Genomic DNA, 23,535 nt, shown 5'->3' on the forward strand with positions numbered 1-23,535 from the left:
GACATTAAGTCCTCAATTCAGCAAAGCATGAAAAACACCCGCTTGCACCCATGCTTATTCAGCGAGCAAATCTGGGTTATGCAAAGGTGAATAAGTTACCCCGAGGTCAGCCAGGGTGTGAACTTCCACTCCACTGCCTACACTGCGTGTGCTCTTACACCGCAATAATGTGTTCATCTGACAATACCTGCTAAGTCTGTTAAAAGCATACACGATATTTCATTCTTTGTTGAGGAAGACAGGCACGCAGGTTTCCAAACCAAGAATTATGCTTATCTATGGTATCAGCCACTTTTTCCTACCATTTTACTATTTATCATTGCTTTTCCCAAGCAAGAGTGCTCTTCACGAACTCTTTTCTGGCTTTTCAACAGTGAACTGTCATTTTATCTTTAAGGAAGAAGCACAAAACCTGCTGTATGTGTTCAACTACTAATGACAAAAGGCAAGAAAAAAAATAAAAAGCTTAGGAACTTCGCTGACTGGAGTCCTCAAAACAGACACCTTTACTCGTTCCACTGAATTTGTACTATTAAACTAAAAGGTTGGTTTGTTTGTTTTCTCCAAAGCACAAGTAAACTTTTGTTTATTATCTTAAGGAGGATGATAAAATGTAATTTATCCCATATAATTTAGCTCCTGAAAAAAAGATTCTTTCCTGGATGTAATTTGATCTACGAGTAACTAAAGAAGTAGTATTAATACCTGCAGGTAAATTTCAGAAAGATGTGAGTCACAAGTCACAAACACAAGCTAGATGATGAAATCACTCCTGGAAGTTCCAAGACACATAGGAAAGTTTACTGTCTCGCAACAAATTGAGATTCAAGGAAATTTTTTCGTTCTACATCAGGCCAAATTGGAAAAAAAACCAAAACCAAAACAAAAAACAAACAAACAAACAAAAAAAACCCCAAGCCAAAACAAAAACCTTTCAAACAATGGACCTTCCTTCTTTATAGCATAAGCGGGAACATTAATATCCCAAAGACCATGTAAACACCTAAACAACCATCGTGTTACCTGTGGTGACATGGGACGCTCAGTCTCTCCCGTTTGCACCCCTCCTAGTTAAATTAACCGATTACTCATTGTGGGAGCAACTTGACTGTCAGTGAGATACCTGTCTCCAGTTTTGATCTGAAACCGTAACATTGCTGAGGGGCACAGAATCCTTAAAAAAAAAAATACACTAAAAAGTGCACATAACTCACCTTTCAATGCAAACTTATGTGGACTTGTTTGCTTATGACAGGCACAAGACCAGGGGCCAGCGTTGCAGGCAACAGCACGACCAAGTAGTTAAATCACGCGTCTCTTTAAATGCCTGTGATTACTTAGAAGATTTTGCCAAGGACTAAACCAGTAATAGAATCTCCCTGATGCGAACACAGCGGCAGGAAAGTAGCAAATAGTTCGCAACAGTTCCACAATCCAGCTATTTCTATACAGTTGCTGGAAGGCTTCTTAAGGCAGTCAAGAGTATGCCCAGTCTCTGCTTTTTTTGAAGCTGATGTTATGATTTATACCCTCCTTCTGTAAATTGATTCTGAGCACATCTACTAGTGGCAATTTCAGCATCCTACTCCAAAACAGCCCAGGGCTACGCTATAACTTTTTTGTTTTAAGTCAGAGCAAGTCTTCTGTTTCTTCCCCTTTAGAAAAAAAAAAACTAAAAAACCAAACCAAAACACCAAACCAAACACTCCTTGTCACATCAAGCTCTGACACAGTCCATAGCTTCTTACCCTGTTGTTTCATTACCAGTGCCTGTGAAAACACCGGAAACCTAAAGCATTCATGAAACTTCATGAAAGAAAATAGTAATGCAACAACAGTTCAGCACTTTGGAGATGGTGTGGCTCCTCCACTGATAACGGAGAGGAGAATCTGTCTCATCTCCAAGAATTAAAATGCTGATGGTTGATGAGATAAAATTAACTGTATCCTTTTCCCAAATTAACATTTTGGGAAAAGTTTCATCATATGAATCCTTCTCCAAAATGAGTATTTTCTTTATGTTTATAGCAGATACACCAGAAATAATCCTCAAAATAGCTTAATGCAAAAGAATTTATGTTCTCTGAAGTCATCAAAGGGGACAGTTTTAATAACATAAAGAGTTGCACGTAGAAACTCACTGGAGATTCACTGGAATAGCAAAAAAAAACAAACCAGAAAGAAATACTACCTCAACCAGCAGTGTATGACATGAAATCTTACAGTAACCTCAGGAAAAAAATCCATGTTTTCAGGAATAAAAATCAAAAGGAAAGAAATTTAAAAGAAAATAGTGGGAAAAAAAAAATTAAGCTCTAACAACTAGTTGTGTCACTATACATGGAAAAAAAATCTGTTGTTTCATTTCTTCTCAACAGTGGGAGACAATTTTACTTGCCCTTGGTACTCCAAGTTTGGCATCTGACATGTATGGGAAAATGATCTGGTGCAGAATTTTCTTTGGCACTAAACAAGCAAATCCATAACACATGACTAAGAAACCAGCTACCTATTTACAGCATAAGTCAAGATTTAGCTTAGAAAAGCATATTATTAGAACCTTAGATTCAAGTTGTTTACATGTGAATGTCATTTTATTATTGACCCCTCATTCTCCATTTATTAATGGAAGTCAGAAAGCAACAGATCCATAGTAATTTAGATACCACTAAAACAGACAGGTAATTTCTCCTGTAAAAATATAGTTCCAGTAGGACATAACCCTTCTTCTAAAACATGTCTGGATTATCAATAAAATGCAGTTTAAGCTACTATAAAGTGTGCAGATATTTTTAAAAAATTGTGCCTAATACACACAAACATACTTTGTAAACACAAAATTTCCTCACTATTTAACTACAATTTAGGACCCAACTTCTAATGACACACAGGAATTTTGCTATTCAGTGAACCTGGGGCAACAGCAGGTGTTTCCTAGCAGAGGGAAGTCGGAAAGGCTTACGATGCTGTGTTGCTTCAATAAGGCATACTACACTGATACACTGTGTTTATTGCATTTTATGTGTGCTAGAGGTGCCCATAAATTTATTTCCACTTACAGTTGATGAAAAGCCCACTTGTGACAGTCACCTTTGATTTTCTCGAACTCTGAATCTGGCTAAAACAATGTATTGTGGGAGTTGCTTTAGTTACCATTTAGGTAGGAGCAAGTTAGGAAAGTTTTGCAGCAATTATACTTCTCTTCTGAACTTTTTTTTTTTTTGCTTCTGGTTGCATTTTTGTATGTAATGAAACTCACAATGAAAGGCTTCAGATGGAGCAACAATCAAGATAATCTTTGTAACCTGAGTTCAAATAGTTTACCGCTATTATCAGAAACGAGGGAATGATGTATTGCCCTCCTGCTGGTATGTTGACATTCCTCAGTTATTTAACATCTGTCACAGGCATTTTCATGCTGGTAACAAGCGCAGAGCAACTGATATTGCAGAGCACATACAGGGTGTTCACGTTCTCGCACAGTACAGAAGACTTCTTTGTGTTTCTGCCCAGTGGGCTAATAACAAATTTAATTAAGATCTACATAGACCAATTACTGAAGGAAAACAGCCCATCAAGGCACAGTTCAGGGTCTGTAATGAGTGCAAAGGTTAGATTGCAGACAGACGCATTCAATATTAGCGAAAGACAACCGCTTACCTTTCAGCAAGTGCTTGACTGGGTGTGCTTTTTACAGACAGCAGCTCTTCTTCAAGCCTCTTCCTTTCTGCTTCTAGCTGCTCTAGCTCATCTTGAGTACGCTTGCGCGGTGTAATAAACTGGAGTTCCTTTAAAAGCTCTTCTTTTTCATTGATTAACATGAGTTTTTCCTTTTCCACATCCAGTGCCCCAGGCCAGGCTTCACTATCTAGCTTAGAGAGTTCGATCTTCAAGTTAGCCATGCTAAAACAAAACACAGCAGATTGGTCTGAGCCCAGCCCAGCACACAAATCCCAGCAAAAAGAGAAGCGATACAGTATTTTGAAAGGTATCAGGAGATAACAACATCTTCTACTCAAAGTCACACTTTTAATTAGTTTTGCTTCACAAAGACGCAGACTCCGCCAGAAAGGCAGGCCACCTACCCAGGCCAAAGCAATATGCATGCATGCATACGTATTAAAAAACAGTTGCTCCTGTTCAAATGTGGAGTTGAAGTAAAAGTACAGTTAATAAAAGGTTTATTGAAAGTGATCTGTCTGGTAACATAGTAGCGGCACTGGGCTTTACTCATACTAGGAGGGTGATGGATTTCTCCTAAGCTGTTGGAGGCTGACTGCTCCTCAGAAACAATGACCACGGAGAAGGAATGCGCCCCATAGCAAGGTGCTCAGCAGCATGCACGTATGCAAATCTCAAAAGGCAAAAGCATTGTTCTTCTGTGGGATTAAAATGGAAGGTAATAGGATAGTGGCCACCTAAAGGAAAAGAAGATTATTAACTCAAAAGTTTGAATTTGTGCAACTGCTCTTCCCATTGCAGATGCCAAATCACAGAGTTAAAACACCCAAGACTTGGTTATCTGTACATATTGCACAGACACATGCGTACAATGGAAGCAGAAACTTCCCTACATTATTATTTTACTATAGCTTAGTCCTGATCAAGACAGGTTATTTCCAGCGTTCACTCTCCATAATCATTCTGTATATGGGATCAGCAGTATGGCTTAAAAAGTGCAGGTTTTGCAATAAAGACTCATTACCCACTGGGAAAACCTAAAAATTCCCATTATAGGTGCCACATATCTAACAAGATGATAATTTTCAGTCACTTCCAGCCTTAGGCACACCTGAACCATCTGCATAGCTAAAAATATGGAAGCTCTGAACTATATAACAGCTCCTGCACCTCTTTCTTATAGGCTGTGGAAAAGGCCAAGAAAGGAGAAGTCAAAATGGAAAGATGTTCCCATACAATCTAGGGCAAGAGACCAGTGACGAGTGGTGTTCCTCAGTGGTTGGTTTTGGGACTGGTGCTGTTTAACATCTTTGTTGGCCACATGGACAGTGGGATCAAGTGCACCCTCACCAGCTTTGCTGACAACACCAAGCTGTGTGGAGCAGTTGACACGCTGGAGGGGAGGGATGCCATCCAGAGGGACCCAGATAGGCTTGAGAGGTAGGCCTGTGCAAATCTCATGAAGTTCAACAAGGCCAACAGCAGGGTCCTGCACCTGGGTCAGGGCAATGACAAGCACAAATACAGGCTGGGCAGAGAATGGGTTGAGAGCAGCCCTGAGGAGAAGGACTTGGGGGTGTTGGTGGATGAGAAGCTCAACATGAGCTGGCACTGTGCACTCACAGCCCAGAAAACCAACCTGAACCTACAGCGTGGCCAGCAGGGCGAGGGAGGGGATTCTGCCCCTCTACTCTGCTCTGGTAAGACCCCACCTGCAGTGCTGCCTCCAGCTCTGGGGCTCCCAACATAAGAAGGACATGGATCTGTTGGAGCAGGTCCAGAGGAGGCCACGAAGATGATCAGAGGGCTGGAGCCCCTCTGCTGTGAGGACAGGCTGAGAGAGTTGGGGTTGTTCAGCTGGGGGAAGAGAAGGCTCTGGGGAGACCTTAGAGCCCCTTCCAGTACCTAAAGGGGCTACAGGAAAGATGGGGAGGGACTCTTGAACAGGAGTGGAACAACAGGATGAGAGGTAAAGGTTTTAAACTGAAAGAGGGAAGATTCAGATTAGATATTAGGAAGAAATTCTTTACTGTGAGGGTGGTGAGACACTGGCCCAGGTTGCCCAGAGAAGCTGTGGCTGCCCCATCCCGGAGGTGTTCAAGGCCAGGCTGGATGGGGCTCTGAGCAACCTTGGGCTGGTGGGAGGTGTCCCTGCTCATGGCAGGGGGTGGTTGGAACTAGATGATCTTTAAGGTCCCTTCCAACCCAAACCACTCTATGATTCTACGACTTTAAGAGGAACTGATCTGTTACTTTTATTTATTTCTAACTGCCATAGTTCAATACACCTAAATCAGCTCAACAACCGCTAAGTCCATGCAACTTCAATGTGACCAGGCACTACCTAAGGTAATGACCCATGCCATACTTCACAAATACACACAGATAATTTGGTATGTATAATCTTTCTGCAGTTCTGACAGATTTCTGGGAAAATGTTTTTATTCTCTCCAGTTTGTTTTCTGCGATTAACAAAACCAATAATATGAGGCTTATTTTGCATCTCCAGTATTAATTTAACAGTACATTAAGGAATTTATTTATGGTCAAAGCTAAGAATAGTTAATGTTGAATCTAACTATCCCATTGCTTATACCAGAAGCTTAAGGAGAACCACCTCCCTTTGTTTTTCCATAGGTAACATTTCCTTCTCATCTGCACCTCCATGAAAAAAACAACAGGTTCAAAAACGAAAACAATCCATACTCCCACCAAACCCCTGCAAGAAGGGTTTGATTGACTCGGGGTATTTTCACAGAAAAACAATGTAAAATAAACAGCAATACTATCAGCAGTGCTACTGTAACCAAAGAGATGAAATGAAACAAAGCAGCTCAATGTATTTTGCAGCTGTTACATATATCATTTATATTCAACACTTCTTCAGAGAAGCAGTCCTCAGAGTGAAAACCACCAAATAATTTCAGATGGATAATGAAATGTTAAGACTTTCATCTCCAGGTCACTGGTTCTAGCTAACCATGTTCTGAAAGTAGCTTCTACTGACAGCTGTTTGATGGCTTATGGGATGGGATGGTGGTCTCCAAACAGCTCTTTTGATTCCTCTGCTACAGACAACTCCACTACCGTAACTCTCTTCAGCTGCATCAGCAGACAGGCAAAGGACTAGATGGATATGAAAACTGAACCGGTCCCACTCTTTCGAGGAAGCGCTTGCTCAACTGATCAACAAGGAATATTAGCCAGATCTTCACCACATCAGGGGAGGACTGTCAGCATGCTATGTCAGATCCTTTTGACTAGCAATTGTAACTGAAATTAGCATAGTTAACATCAACAGTCCACCTCTTGAAGACATTCTGCTGGCTAAGCAACATAAAATATGCAACATTCAAAATTATCTGATCATTTTCCAGTACATAAGTTCACTTACAAGATCCTCTTTCTCTTAGTTATTTTAAAACAAAACAGCTAAGAATTTGCACATTTAATATTTCAGAAAAGATGGTTAAATTATAGTGATGATTACAATGGCCATAATAATTAGGGGGGATGTAATTAGGTACTGAACTTTATGTGCAAACTGGTATGTATCCTCATTATTCCAAGATATGTACACTTTATTAAGTTCACCCTGTAGTCACTGGTAAAACCAGTACGTGCAAACACTTTAAAGACTTTAACAGTGTCTTCAAGGCATATGATTGTCTTACTTAAAGCTGAAAAGAATATTCATTACTGGGCTCTTTTCAGACAACATTGATTAAAGATATTATTTAAAAGGAGATAATTTAACCTTGAAACACACTACTGTTATGTAGAACAAATACTTAGTTACACAAAAGTAAGTCCATGAGCTACTGTAATTTTGACCCACATTATTGGCTAATTTCTGAGAAATTAAGATCTTGTGCTGCAGTACTCCATAATCTGAACATTGTACTTTTTTTTTTTGTTAATATAGGGTAGTAAACTGACTTGCTGCCAGGAATTTTTTTGTTCCTACAAAGGAGAGATAAAACACAATGCTAGGACTACTTCGTATCAAGACATAGTCAAAAGAGAGGATGATCTGGTTTTGCATCAATTACACCTGAGACAAAATGCCATCTGTCTGCATCTAGAACACCATCTGACAATTAACATTATGTACATGGTGATTCTGAGCCCAAATAATACATGTTCAATACCGAACAAACACAATACCCTTAGCACTCTTTGTTGAATTAATTAATTATATAATAAAGTTTTATGATCTGTAATGTGGCTATAAAGGATTACTGTTGTTATCGGCAAGGATGGTAGCTACTACTTTGTATAAGGAAGGTATGTATTTGAAATTAGGAAAAATAAAAGGTTGGTTGTGCAGCCTCCTGCATTTAAAACAAAAAACTATGCCTTTAATTTTTATTTACAAGCTGCAAATTTCTTTTCCTAGTTTTCCAATTAATCATGCCACAGTATTCCAACTGAAATAATATTTATATCTCAGATTAAATGGCATTTTAGGCACTGTTGTCATCTGGGGGAAAGTACTATTTTTTATTTTATTGTCTTGTTTAGTTCTTTATAGTAAAAAAGGAACTTTGGGTGTGGGATCACTTTTTAGATTGCTATTCTCCTTAAATTACAAAGCAACTCTATAACAAAAAAATAGAAGGTTTCTGAATAGCGGACACCTAATTTAGTGAAAAGTATTAGAAAATAATAAAACACAATCGATACACTATTTATAGAGAGATATGCCACACACACTTTTTTTTTGAACAGTAAATCTTCCCCTGGTATAATGCAGCACTTCTGGTGCACCAGAAGACATGTCATTGTAACCCGGAATGTTCTGCTTTCTGATGCCCGGTCTACAGTGCTGTGGCAATTCATCAAAACGGCACTGCTTTCATGAGCAACCACTGCAGAGCTTTATTTGAGAGGCATTCCACATTCATCAGTGGAGCAGTTCCCAATTTCTTTTCTCGTCAGGTTAAACTCTTAAAAAAAAACAAAACCAACCCCAGAGTGATAACAAGTATTTAAATTATCCAAAGTCCCAGGGAAAAAAAAGAATAATTAAGCCTACTAAATCTGCACTGGAAGTCTGAAGCAACTCTAAAACTGAAGAGCCTTCAGTGGCACAGTAAAATGAAACAATGATCCCAAAGATGGATATAATGGTTATCAATAACCTGGCAACTCCTTTCAGTGTAAAGCCAGCCCACTCTATTTCCTTAATGCAAAGGGCAGCAAAACTGGTGAGGTGTCTGGAGCACACGTCTTATGAAGAGCAGCTGAGGGAACTGGGGGGTGTTCAGCCTGGAGAAAAGGAGGCTGAGGGGAGACCTTATCACTCCCTACAGCTCCCTGAAAGGAGGGGGTAGCCGGGGGGGTGTCGGTCTCTTCTCCCAAGTAACAAGCAATAGGACAAGAGGAAACAGCCTCAAGTTGCACCAGGGGAGGTTTAGATTGGATATTAGGAAAAATTTCTTCACTGAAAGGATTGTCAAGCATTGGAACAGGCTGCCCGGGGAAGTGGTGGAGTCACTGTCCCTGGAGGTATTTAAAAGACGTGTAGATGTGGTGCTGAGGGACATGGGTTAGTGGTGGACTTGGCAGTGCTAGGTTATCGGTTGGACTTGATGACCTTAAAGGTCTTTTCCAACCAAAACGATTCTATGATTCTACAAATCCTGGAACTGCCATTAATTTGTCACTGTCTGCATTTTCTTTCTTAACACATTCAACTTAGCATTAGATGCAAAACCTGCTCTTCAAAAGCACCGACTGCTCCTGAAAGCCTGTTTGCATTCTGTACGAAAAGAAAGACACTGCAGTCTGCCCACAGTGCCTCCAGAGAGCCGTCCACTAGATGTCACTGCGAGCACAAGGTTGGTGCTGCGGAGTCCAGGACCTGGCCAACTCAAGACTGTAACTTAACAAAGCAACTAACCCTATTACCTTCTTTTTGCCTCTTCGTATTGAAGACTTAGTCTGACCTTCTCTGCTAAATTTGATCTACTTCTTGCTCCAACCTGTTGAGGAAAAAAAATAATTAGCCTTACTACTGTGTAAACCTTTTCGATGAATCAACAAAACCTATGCACAGGGTAGAAAAATCATGACTTAAAAAAATAAAGCCACACCCACCTGCAGCCACATATTTGCTGTTAAATGCCTAGTTAGGAATCTACTCAGATGTACAAAACAGTGCTGTTTTCTTCTGATCCAGTTCATCTATTTTTAACTACTGTACTACCAATTGCCCATATTCTATCAGAGTAAAGCAAGAGCATTTTCAAAGAAGTCTTGCAGTGACTGCACCCAAAATTTTGATCTCCTGCTTTGAACTCCACTGAACTCAGAATTTAGAACTAAGTCAGTGCATTTCAAAGTAAGACTTGAATAAATTCGTTACAAAACATAGACAAGCTTAGCTCTTTGTTTGGAAAACCTTGTAGAGTCTCTTCCTTACAAACTTAGCTCACAGAACTTCAAAGAAGGTACCAAAATTAAGCACAGCTTTCCGTGTATGTAAATATATCATCAGTGAAACAGGGAAGGTTTTAATGCATCACTGAAGAAGAAGTAGTTCCACCATTTTTCAGCTGTGTGAAATGAAATAGCACATTTAAATTCTGAGAACTTGTTTCTGAAAATCAAAAACATCTTCATATTGAATTAAGTCTGTAAGGTGAAACAGACAAATCCAAAACCTGCTATCTACTTATGCTGACCTTCACTGTATTACAACTATTTGATTAAATCAAATAGTCATAAATGCTTCATGCCAAACACGTAAAATTCATCTGTATCTTGATTTAAAATTTAAGGGAAAAAAAACATATAACTGATTCCAAGTAATTCTCTCTTAAACATGTATATACGTACACCTATCAGCAACAGTAAACCACCATTTGATTCCAATTCCGTTAACTGCAGCGTTCTGATTCAGTTTCTTTTTACAGTTGACAAAATGGAAAAAAGCTCACCTCACCAGAAATGTCAGTCTGAGACCCTGTATCCAGAGTTTGTCTAGAAAAACACAGCTGGGAGTTTACAGAGCTGGAACTCAAGTCTGGTTCAGATATCCCAATGGTCTGGTCAAGATTGAATTTCTCTCTCAGCTTTGCAAGACTCTGTCCAGGAAACAGAGAAGGAGGTGGTGTGAAAGTTCCTTTGTACTTTACCATGTTTATACCAGTTTATCTCCAGAAGATGTTTACATAAAAGACTCCAATACAAAAATTACGGGTTTACTTCATATTAAGCAAACTATCCTTTTAACCAAGCCATTGGTAGGTGACACAAAGGTTGATCAACACCTGTGACAATATAAAACCTACCCATGTGGTTTTGTCTACCTTTTGGTTTTGGTGGGGTTTTTTTGTTTGTTTGTTTTGTTTTTAAACTTGCTGACCAGTTAAATACTTGGCTGATAAAAAAAAAAGGATCTGCTTTCAGAAAAGGAAATAGGGCAATTTAGATTTGGAAAATGTTCACTGAGTTACAAAATGTCTATGAATCTCAAAACCACATCTCTCAATCTTGTCTGCTTAATATTTTAAACTGTGGTTTAGAGGTAACATCTGCATTGTACCTTATATACAAGTTCAGAAATCTATATTCTCTGACTGACATGTAATGGCTTTTTGAATTAGGAAAGTCACAGGCTTCAGTTTCTACATCTGAAAACTGATTTTAATACTAGATTTGTCTCAAAGAGTTTTGAGAATCCATTAAAAAGCATAAAATGCAAAGTACTTATAATCAGGAAAGTTACTCATGCTAAAACAAATCCACACAAAATTTATGTCAACTGTTCAAAATACCTTCATTAAATCTTGTTTTTCTCTCTCCCCTGAACTTATAGCCTTTCTGATGGCCTTCAGTTCACTCAGGATGGCTTTGGCCTCACATAGTTCATACCCGCTCTGGCCTCCAGACATTTTTTGGTCAATTCTGCAGAAAGAGAAAATTAATACTGGATACAGAAAATAATACTAACATCTCTGCTGTTCTGCTTCAGGCAGGAGCATAGCTAGAGAACAAAAGGGAGAGAGGTAAGAGACACCATTTCCCGTAACAGACATGCAAAGAGGAAAAAGGACATTGAAGTCACCATTGAAATGCTTACTACTTAATCCTTGGCAAAAATGTCAAGCTAACATACACAGTGCCTTGTGGATGGGCTTTGCTGACATCAGGGAATTGCATGAAAAAAATGCTTCTGTTGACTTTAAAACCACCTCAGCTAAACTACTGGGGCCTTACCAAAGACAGAGACTCCACAAGCAATTCTCACTAATCCAGTCTTAAAGACATACGGGGCACAGAGCACTAAAGACTCCTACACATGCTGCCTGGAATACTGCAGTACTGCTGACAACACTGCCAAAATTCCCATCCCCACCATAACTTTCTGCAGCACAGAAGCAGTTTTTGGATACACCTTTTATACTATTAACTGTTTGCGATCCTTACAGAATCGGAATTTATTAGTAGTAGTATTCCTCTGCCCCGACGCACATCATGACATGGGCAGACAGTCCAGCTTCTCTGCAAGGCTGATCGGTACCAAGACGAAACATAACCAGCTCCATTCTTGTCTCAGCTTCCCTCTCGTTCACTGTAATCCCTGGCATTAACAGTCTAGAACAGCTGTTCTGCTCAGCCAGTCACCAGACTCTCTTTTATTCACAAAATCTCTGGATAATTAATACCATATGTCATACATGGGATAATTTATTAAATTCCTGGACTATCAATGATTTTAAAAACTGTAACTTGAAAATAACAGAACAAAAAAAAGCCCCCCAAACTTAGAGATAAAAAGATATTTCATTCTAGTATTTCCTTATTTATTTCAAGAAGTACAATTTGTAAACACACTTCTCCGACCTCCAGTTTAACTGAATATTTCATAGCATCATAGAAATGACTGCAGCTGCGCTTCACAAAATTAAAAACAAGAGCCATCTTCACAAAAGTCAAGCATCTAGTAGAGAATACATTTCTTTATAATGCAATTGGTTTTCTGTTTTTATCATCATCCGTCATCTTTGCTAGAAGACATTAACCTTGCGAGTGAGGAACGAACAAACATTTTAATGATCAGAAGTGATCTCGAGCATCCCCTGCAAGAACAGAAACTCGCAGAGAACACCTGTAACAGTATCCCATTTTACTTCCATCTTTGTGCACAAAGATATCAAGGTTCTAAAATGGTCCTTAAAGCTGTGAGCATGTCTGTTTTCCTTTCTGCACATTACAGTTTTTGTGCAAACTACAACTGCATTTGTGTAAGAAAATTACCTATGTGACTCAGCACTCCAATTCCTGTTCAAGGATATATTTGTTTCAGCTTGAAAGTCCCTCAAACTCTTTCATAGGTAGGCACTTACTTACTGTCTGACAACACTCAATTTTTGGTAACTTATCAGGCTGCTAAGGTCAAATAGATACAGGATATGCCAACAACTGGGATCATGAATGAACTGTTGGGTAATACACCACATGCTGCCTAGTAATATGATGTGCCACATTCAAATCACAACTGCTTTATTCTCTACATAATTAAGATGGACAAGAAGGATCTCTGACATACAAGATATTCCATCTTCCTGTTTTAAATTAACGGGATTAGTAGTGTTTGAAAGTGGCTGACTGAATTTTAAAAACAAACGTCCATTGTGTTTCTGCGGAATGCTGTTGACAGTTTCTGAAACATGCTTTGGATTCCTATCAAAATGGCTTGTGAGCAAGCTGCTTTAAAACAATACTTCATTGTTAAATTAATATAATAAAACCAGCATGATTGGCTAACCTTTAGTCCTGGGACAGCAGCATGAGTTTTTATTACCTTGAGCTTTAGAATCAATACATCTTTCTTTCGCTTCAAATGAAATCTGATTTATGGCTAAATAAATTCGATCAACTATCCTTTTCTCCCTTCTCTCCTCTCTAGTCTTCATATATTTAAATAACAAACAAATCTTACATGTCTGTTTTAGTCAAAATGAAGGATAGACACTTGACTGGCATCCTCCTAAGGTGCTGAAGATTTTCTGTTCCCAATTGATTTCCAACTCTTCATACCAGAAAAGTATTTTTTGTCCATTTTGACATGTCTCTAGCTGTGATAGGACATTTCCTGGACTAGATTCTTTTATCCCCACTTAAAAAAAATAAAAATTCTACTGTATCGAACCGATCTCTTAAAATACACAGGCAATAGCCTATAACATGTTTTGGTTAGAACTGGCAACCGAACCCCAATCTCTCAGCTCCAAAGACAGATGCTCTATCATCCTTTGCAAATCTGCATTTTAGAACTCTACCCAGGAGATGGAAATGCACTTCCCTTTTCCCACCTTTTGTCCACCTTTTTTCCCCCTATATATTCTGTAAGCTCTCGAGGACTGAGATTATTACTTATCTGACAGTATACTGCCATACACAGGAGGTCCTGAGAAAAAGAGTAAACGAATCCAGACAGTATTACATTAAAGCTGCAACATTGCTTCTGCTCCTGGAACTAGTGTACTAAGAGCACACAGCTCAGCATTTTACTCGGTAAATGTATCCTTAATGTATGGGTACCTACCACAATACGGAAAACAACTAGGATTAATAAATTTCTGTTCATGTTAGCCAAGAAAACACACTTGTTCGCAAGGTCTCCTCTGCAGCAAGTTCTATGTGGTGACAGTTCCAGTAATATTTAATATTTTAGGGCCCAACTTTGTAAGTCAGGAGCAGCAGGGAGTGCTCACACCGAACAAAAAAAAAAAATCATTCCCTAATAATCCAATTGGTTAAATACCCAGAATGCTCACCCAGTTCAGCATCAACCCTTTGGACACCGGGCATCCCAGCAACTGGAACAAGGAAAATCAGGTCTCTAATCCCCAAATTGTGACTCATTTCAAACCCTGCACAGTTGTGCACTATTCGTACCTCCGAGAACAGCATCCTGCTCTCTCTCTTTTTTGAGCTCAGAGGTAGGGAAGGAGGAAAGGAAGACCTAATTACTTTTTCAATTTTTTTTCCAATCTTTTTAAACAGGACATGCAAAGCAGCTAAATTCTTCCTCAGGACCCTTAACCACTGCCCTTCTTTCTGCCTCTCTGCAACACAAGATACCTCATAGAAAAAAAATAGGAGGGGGAACAGATTTCTCATGTTAACACTTGCACAATAGGTTTGCCACTTCTACAGATTTCCTGCTTCCTAACTACAACAAAAAGAGTTATTAGATTCTCATTTTTCCCCCTAGTAATTCTCTCACATAAGATGGATATAATTCCATGCCAAAAAAAGAAATCAGGCGACTGAATTAAGTCAGTTTCAACTATTTTCTTTTACTCACTGTTGCAGTGTCTCAAAGCCCTGTTCCTTGTACAGCAGCTCTTGCTTCATCTGAGAGAGTTCCCTCTTCAGCTTCTTAACCTTGTGTGTTAAATCAAAGCAAGAGTTAGAAAATTCCTCTTGTTAAACAGCGTAACGCATGGCTTTGAACAATTAATGTATTCGCTACATCAGATGAGACAAAAAAAAGAGAGTAAATTGCTCTACTGACACAGATTAAAAACAAAAGGATCTGTTCTCTTCCTCATGTCTATGGGCAACATGCTTTAGTATTAAAGGGACACAAGCAGATTAAATCACATTCCTTATTTGTATTGATACCACACTGTGTTATTAAACCTGAGAGAACTTTAACAAGTAATTTACTTCTCACTTGTTAAGCAAGCATTTCAACTGTCCTACAGGGACATGCCTGTTTATTTTAAAGCTTATTATATTTTCACTTTTTCATTCCGGGAAACTTTCAAGTTATTTGCACTGTAGAAGACAGTGGACTCTTCCCCCCCCCCAACCATCCTTTCTTATAAAGGTTTATGGACACTGGATCCCTGGATATATAATCCCTACGCATTTAATTCAAAGACAACAATCACTAAACATATCTGGATCACAAATACATGTGTCTATTTAATAGAAATGTCTTCAACACAACCCTCTCCCTAAATTTGCATGCTCAATTGCTTTTTAATCTTAATATTGCTATATCAGATATTAGCAGATATGAGTACACTACAGAATATTTATGAATCAAGATTAAATTAAAAAAAAATCCTCCATTTAATTTTTTATGTCATACTTCCCAAACATACTGAAACAAAGTTTCTGGACCATCTATAAAAGAGTGTATTTTAACACAAATTAATCCTCAGCATACACACAGACAGAAATGCCTCCTGGCAATGTAAAGTCCCAAATTTTGGTATTTATACATGTATACCTGGCTCATTTGCAGTCTACATACTACCAGATATTGTTAGGCTTTTTAACTTTCCAATCAGTAAAGTGAAAAAAGGAAAAGGCCTGCTGGAAATTCCCTGCTCTCACCTACCACTGTGAAATTCTTGCTTGCTTTCATATAGGTCCTCAGATATTCAACTCTTGAAAAATGGATTATATTAAAATGAAGAACTTTGACCACTTTAACTGAAATTAATTTCAAAATACGCTTCCAAGACTTTTTATAGAAATCCCCTTAGTCTTCCTACTTGATGCTATTCTTCAAATTAATAATAATAAAAAAAAAAAAAAAAAGTGAGATTCCCAACATGCCAGGTGGCTAAAAGTACTGAGCATCAACAGCTGCTGCAGCTTTCCAAGGGACTTAAAACATTTTGTTTGTCTAAAGTAACAAGTGATTTGCGGGGTCTTCCTAGGGGGCTGTGAATGATATTTAGGCATTCAAGTTTGTAACTTCTGGCTAATGAATTTTCTGTGACAGAAATAAAATGCTTTCAATGTCAACTTTCTCCAAAGCAAAACTTGTTCTCTAGATGAGGCGTTAGGATCAGGATTTTGGAAACTATCATCACTAGTTGCTTTAACTGACAGAAAATTCTTTTTATTTTGTCTATACTGAATAGTTAGCAGGATAAATAGGCTACCTCTCTAAGTACACATTCAGCGCTCCTTAACTATTTCTTCCCTGACTAGCACGAAAACCCCAAGAAAAAGCTCTCAAGTGTTCTGATCAAGGTTATAGAAAATGAACGGATATCACCTCTGTGTTCCAGGTAAAGTAATGTGTAAAATATGAAAGAAGTGCCAACTTTTCTGAGAAACACAGAATGGCTTAAACTTTTTTTTTTTTTTTTAATCAGAAATGTGAGTTTAAAGTAATAGCAGAAGGCACTCTTGATTTCAACTTAGAGGACTGGATCTCTCAGAAACCCTTACATTTTTCCTCAAGATCATCTTCTGAGTGTCCTCTGCTGTAATTCATCGTCATTTCATTATCAAGAAATGCGAGTTATGCACATTATCCCAGAAGGACGTGACCTACATCATAATACAGACTCTGTGTTTACTGCATCACACTAGCATTAAACTATTCTTGTGCTCCTTGTCTTCTCCTTCAACACTTCCACATAATTCCGCTTTTTCACCACTCTTCACTTGTTTTATCCTTCACCTCCTTCCTACTGCTTCTGCACATCATGTGAAGTCATCCGCAGGCCTCCCGCTTCCTCCTCCTAACTGCACCTTCAAGCAGGCTCCTGTGCTAATTCCCTTCCGTTCCAGCACTCCTGTACTAATGGAACAACGATGACAAACCCCTCCTTGTTTTTTTATAAAGGTGCATCCCCTACTCGCTGCATATGCATAAAACATACTGTGATCACATATGCTTTGTATTGTTTGAATTATCTTACTGATTACTAATTAAGACCCCAAATAGCTCCACTCAAGTCCACTCAAGGATCAGACCCTTCAATTTTAGTCTTGTGAAAAAGGCCTTTCTTCTCCTGCTTATTTCATTTAGCAGCTGTCTGATTTCTGTCATATTTTCTCCGTGACCTATTGCGCAATAGGCAATTCATGTATCCAAAAGGCTTCACATGTATATATTAAGCACAGCTAACAAGGAAAAGGCCAAAGGCCCATTCAGAACTTCCTCGAATGCTGCATTTCCCCCCTCCAGCCACCATTAACCTGATGATACCAGTAAGCCTCAGCCAGCGTGAGAGCAACAGGTTTAGTACATCTGACCTAATAGTTCACTAAACAACGTGCAAATTCTAACTAGCTGGCTAGCAGCTTACTAATGACTAACTTTGTTTCCCATTAAGTCCGCGCATGCATGCATACACTGTAAAATGCCAAAACGTGGCATATTAGCAAGCATCCTCAAACATTCAAATAAGGGTGAACTATGGTAATAGTCATACCTCTCTTGCCATCTTCCATGAAAAACACTTTCCAGCCCTAGCATCACAGGGCTCCACTTTTCCTTATCCCAATGACTTTCATATCCAGTGGCTTTGGATGACAACACACTTTATGCTGATACAGATATTCTTGGACTGCACCCTTCTAAACTCTGCAGACAAGATTCAGGTCACCTATTTTAAGCACATATGCAACTTGGACTTTGCAATGCCAGTAAATCAGGTGTTGGGAACCAGCAGGACATTAGGCTCCTTGACTCCAAGAAACAACCAAGAGAGGAAAGCACCTCCAAAAAATGATTTAGTGCGATCAACATATCTGCCTCCCTCCTCAGTCAGCAGACAAGCTGTAGATTTGCAGCCAAGAGGCCATTCAGTGTTTCTGCATCTTGAGCTGGGAGGTGATCAGGGCTAAGTAAGGGAAAAACTGAGCACAGGACCATGTCTGAATTTTCCTCTCTTTGACTTGTAGGTTACTATATTTAAATTTGGTCATGTGTTTTGTTCTTCAACACCACTGTTAATTTCCCAAATATACTAGCGATCCCCTCGCCAAAGGGAACATCTGTTACTGCTCCACTCATTTTAGAAAGAAGCTCTCGCCTTGTCTTTTCATCCTTGTTCCTGACAGGGTCCTTACTGCTGTTGGTTCTCCCTACTAAACTTACAAAATTTTTCCTCCCACCTCCTCCAGTGTTGAAATAAGTTCTCTCACTAACCACCTGCCCTTCTCCTTAAAGGATAAGGGACTATAAATTGAGATCGGTACGGATAAACAGGTGTACAAGCAGTCAGGAGGGCAACATCCGGACACCAGTTTTACAGTGTATTCCATCCCTGATTTATACCGGCTTTTAAAATTTTAGTGAGCTATTCCACAGTTCCTTTTAAACATTAATTGCTTAGACTCCTAATCGTAACTCTTACTCCAGGTGAAGGAGGATGTTACTCTCGGAGGCTTCTACGAGTGCTGCTCTGTGCAGAAACCAGGAGGGGGCAATGGAAGAGCTGAGTAACGGCTGTCGCTTGTGCTGCTTCTGCTCCCGCAGTCTGTATTCCAGCCCTCAGGGAAGGACTATGCTGAGAGGTTGCTGCCTTTTTCACCTGCACGGTTTGAGCTAATTTTTTTCATTACTAACTACAGAAAGACTAGGCATCGAGCATTATATGCCACAGCTTAAATAAATGAACTCCCTATATATATATTTTAAATGTCTTCCACACCATTTCCTCCTTACTCAAGATAAATCCACTAGAGACTAACCTGCGAATGAAAGTTCTGTGCATGGAGTCCGTTAGTGACCATACTGAACACAGTTGACCAAATAATGGATTTTTGCTCATTAGCAATTTCAAAATGTGAACACAAACTTTCATTCTTGATCTGAACTGTTCCATTTTGACAAAACAGAGCAAAGTTTCACACCATTATTGAAAAGTGTTTCGTAAACCAACAGAAATTTGTGAGGCAGTTCATGTAGCTAACGGTGCATTTCTCACAGAAGAAAGATTGTGTTAAAACAGTCATCCAGCGGTAGCTCACCTTGGCCTACTACTTTTCTATTTTCACCTAAAGATTTTTACTCTTCCTTTTAAAAACAAAAGCATACAAGTGAAAATAGTTATTGGATTTATTTAAACCCACATCTAATTAGAATATCTGTCAAAGCTTCCCCCAAACGTGTTATCTGAAAGTAACAGAGACAGCTTTAAAAATTAATTTAAAACCTCTGAATGGTATTTACTGAGAGTATTAGGAGGTTTCAGTACCAGGGTACAAGATATGTCTGCTAGTTCAAGTATTGCTTATTCTATAGTCTTAAATTTGCACACAGAATACAAATTAATACAAGTTAAGCACTCTCACCCTTAATCTTGTAGTGGAGATTTCAGCCTTCAGAATGTCAGGGTCATACTTTGTGCTTGATGAGGAGCCTGAGAACACTTTTTAAAAAGACAAAAAAAGGACAAGTACTTTTAAATCACTAATTAGTCCCTTCTCGATGAATCTACATTGATCTAAAATTACAAAGTGCAGAAAAACATATAATACTTAAAAAAAAGTATCTTTTCATAGAGTAGTCAGCATTGCAGGATGGCAATAATTAATGAATAATAAAAATTTCCCCCTTTTTTCCCCTACCACTATTTGGTATCTCTCTTTCTTTGCTTATCCCAGGATATAAAGTAGCACCTCATTCTCTCTGGCTTTCTATTCCTTGCTTTCTGTTCTCATTCTTCTAGCTGAGCCATCCTGCGTTCACCTCTTCCTGGAAGCTCTAATTTCTAAGGACATTTCTGGAAAGCAGAAGAAGATGTATTCAGAAAAGCCTCAGTGGTCTGCCACTCAGTTCTTCCACAGCAGTACACGTTAGTTTTATCACACTACCAACCTCTAAGAGACATGTTTGGCCAATGTGAGGCCTCTGACAGCACTTTACTGCATGCCAATTCCTTGCCCAACATTGTAAATCTCTCCTTCACCCCTGATCACAGCACACAGGCTACAAAATTATTGTATGCTATTCTTATAATGCAGCAACAAATTCCCTTCTTGGTCTGCTGCAGACACCTGTCAACACAGTAGGGTCATTTCAGTACGGAGCCACGAAGTGCAAGAGATCCTATTTACTTTGAACCTAGATTTGGCAGAGTTTTGTTCTGACAAACCGCATGACAAAATAGATTTTAGAGCCAGCTGCTCTAAACCACAGCTCAAAGGAGTTCAATTGTATCAGAGAGAAGAGAGTTCTCTCCAGCAGAATATCTTTATATTAAATATAAAAAAAAAGTATGGATGCTATCTCTAAAAAAGCAGAGTACAAGGTGTTCATAGCAAACCTTGAAAACTCATCCTAAAGAGAAACAGGATCCCCTGCAAGGCACAGATCAAAGAAGTTACATTGCATTCTCTACTGTACTTACAGCTTGTACGAGAGCTTGATTTTTCTTTGTAGGCATCATTCAACCGAACGTACTCATCCAGTGCAAGTGCTAGCCTCTGTTCTTTCACCTGGTACAGCTCTTTCTGAGTACTGAGAGCATCCTGGGCTATCATAAGATAATCTTTTAACATTCTCTCTTGTTCTTGCCTCCATTGTTTCCTGGGATCTTCTATTTGTGTTGTTTCTTTGTAGGAGAAAAAGAAAGCATTTAGAGAGACCTCGGCTGAAATCTGTTGACAACTGAATTGTTTCTTTGCCTGTAATCCACAGTTATAGAAATCTAAGCCATAGCTTGCCTTTGGTTAATAAGCAGATGCTCAATTTTATTTAAGTTTTTCTTTGCCACAATAGTATGTGTAAGAAACAGTATTTAAAGGATCAATTGCAAAATTAGGAATTAGGGTACAACAGGTAAACGCTTATGTAGGTCATTCCCACACCTTCAACCTTGAATTAGTAACACCCTAGAGCTCAAGAAAAAACTTACTTTTTGCATCAGGGTATTTGGAAACAATTGGATCAATAAAGTCTTTCAATGACACCTTAAAATTAATGCATATCTAAACAAAAATGAGAAATAATCTTAGCTATAACATTTTTTTTCAACCCCCTTCCTCCCCACTTCATTAATTTTTACAGGCATATGTTATTCATGTTTTATAGTGGTTATCTCTCTCCTTTCCCTCTATGAAAACAGTTTTATCTTTTCCCCTGCAACTGAACTAACAGATCATTAACTCTCCAGCTCATCTCACCTAACTCCATCCCTATCCCCACTAGGCACCTGATCCAAGACACAACTTTCTTTTATGGCCAGTAGAGAGGGCCGCCCTCAGAGGGCACTCCATCAAAGACAGGCGCCCAAGATACACGGGACCAAAATGCCTTTTTGAGGTGTCTACTTCTTTCCACTGACTACCCAGGTAATATAAACAAGCAGGCTGGAACAGGCCCTTAATTCATGAAGGGCTTCAGGTCAACCATTCTAACTCCAGCAGCCACACAGCAGACAGACCAGCACAGAATGTGTAGACCAGAGGATTAGACATAATGTATTAAGAAAGTATGTATCAATCTAATTGTAGGTTTTAAGATACATTTTTTTAAATGTAAACGTGCAAATAGAAAAGACCAAAGCTGAATGTTCAATCTTATCATTAACATTTCCTGACTTAGTTCAGCACTTTTTGAAGCTGTACGATGAATATTCTTCATTTAAAGCTGTAAGCACAAAAACCTTCTCATAAGACACAGCCATGAAAAGTTTGAAATCTAAATGCATACGTGCACCACACTGCCTTTTCTTTGTAAGTTAGATACTATAAATCTAAATAGATCTACAGAGATAAAAAGTAACATTCAGTACCGAGGTATTTAAGTGCAAAGTATTTACTTCAGAATTTTTCTACAAAAGGAGGAGGGAAGTTTATTCTATGTGTTAGACTTCTGCCACTTTAGTTCTCTGAATTGCTTTACTGGGAGTACACAGGAGGGGAAATGAGAACATGTGGCTGAAGACGTGGGGGGGGAAAAAGAACTGCAGCAGAATCAATCTGATTGCTGTAAACTGTACCTGACGTACACTCTTGGGGAGAAGGCTCTCTTTCAACTCCATATATGAAAACAGATTTTGCAACAGGTTCTGGTTAACAATAATTTCCCATAGTGACTAACTACCAGTTTTTCAAAAGCCTTCTTTGGTGTTAATATCACATACACCAAAACCCATGCAAAACAAAAGAAGCATCCCATAAAACTAATCCTGTAGAATCCTAAACAGACAATATCTATGGAACTACTGATGCTTTTAAAAACACGCAAATGAATACACATACACACACCTCCCCTCCTGGTGACCCCCTCTCCCATTTACAAACATGACGAGCTTTTGTATTTCTTCTTGGGAATGGTATTTCTTAAATGTACACAATGGATGCATACAGAGTATAAATCCCGTAAACCCAAGTACGGTGCATAAAAGATTAAAGCAGAGAAGCTTTATACACAGTTGGTTTTCCAATAACCCCAACAGGAACATTCTCTCCAATAAACTAACTATAGCCACACACATATATATCCATGTTCATTGCCACTTGCTCCTCTCCACAAAGATGTCAGGTACACAAAGAAGCCAATCGATAGCTTTTCTCTCCTAAATGGTCAACACATGTCCCTATCTGTGGCCACTTATTGCTGTTGTGCTTTAACACACCTCCACATTCACAGTTATTTACACAAGATAAGAAGTGCTGGTTTCCAGAGCTGTCCTTTTTTGTGAAGCAGGATGAAGAGCATGAAGCAGGATTCTCATGGGTCAATGATCAAATAGGATAAGTGCAGTTATGTTGGTTTTTTAGAAGAATGTAATGATGTGATTGTGGTTTAAGACTGCAACCAGCAGCCACCAAATAATCTTACAAGATTGGAAGGTCTCATCTTCGAGCATGTTGTAGGTAATTGCCTTGTAGGTTTTAAGTGAGGATTGCTCAACATGCAGCCCAAAGACCAAATGTAGCCTGCAGAGTCCTAAAACGTGGCCTACAGATGCCCTGTCCTTGTGACTGCAAGAGAAGGACAAAGCTGATCAACAGCAGATTATGTCGTATTGCTGACAAACACAATCAAACATTTTCTTTTTGCCTCTCCAAGCCGCATGTGCAAAACAATACTATGATTATATGAGCTAACATCTTTTATACCGA

General features: G+C 38.9%; 1 protein-coding gene across 1 annotated transcript in view; it reads right to left on the reverse strand.

Moving 5' to 3' along the window:
• The window catches only part of WWC2 (WW and C2 domain containing 2), a gene marked incomplete at its 5' end in the record, with an annotated part of 105,578 nt that overhangs the window by 32,850 nt on the left and 49,193 nt on the right, over positions 1-23,535 (reverse strand). Inside the window, 7 exons of the mRNA XM_082482635.1 lie at positions 3,661-3,903; positions 9,595-9,668; positions 10,626-10,772; positions 11,466-11,595; positions 15,005-15,084; positions 19,756-19,832; positions 20,814-21,017. Of these exons, the coding sequence (XP_082338761.1) occupies positions 3,661-3,903; positions 9,595-9,668; positions 10,626-10,772; positions 11,466-11,595; positions 15,005-15,084; positions 19,756-19,832; positions 20,814-21,017 (955 nt within the window). The remainder of the gene's footprint in view (positions 1-3,660; positions 3,904-9,594; positions 9,669-10,625; positions 10,773-11,465; positions 11,596-15,004; positions 15,085-19,755; positions 19,833-20,813; positions 21,018-23,535) is intronic.

Source organism: Vanellus vanellus (genome assembly GCF_965231255.1).
Source record: "Vanellus vanellus genome assembly, chromosome: 4".
Taxonomy (NCBI): Eukaryota; Metazoa; Chordata; class Aves; order Charadriiformes; family Charadriidae; genus Vanellus; species Vanellus vanellus.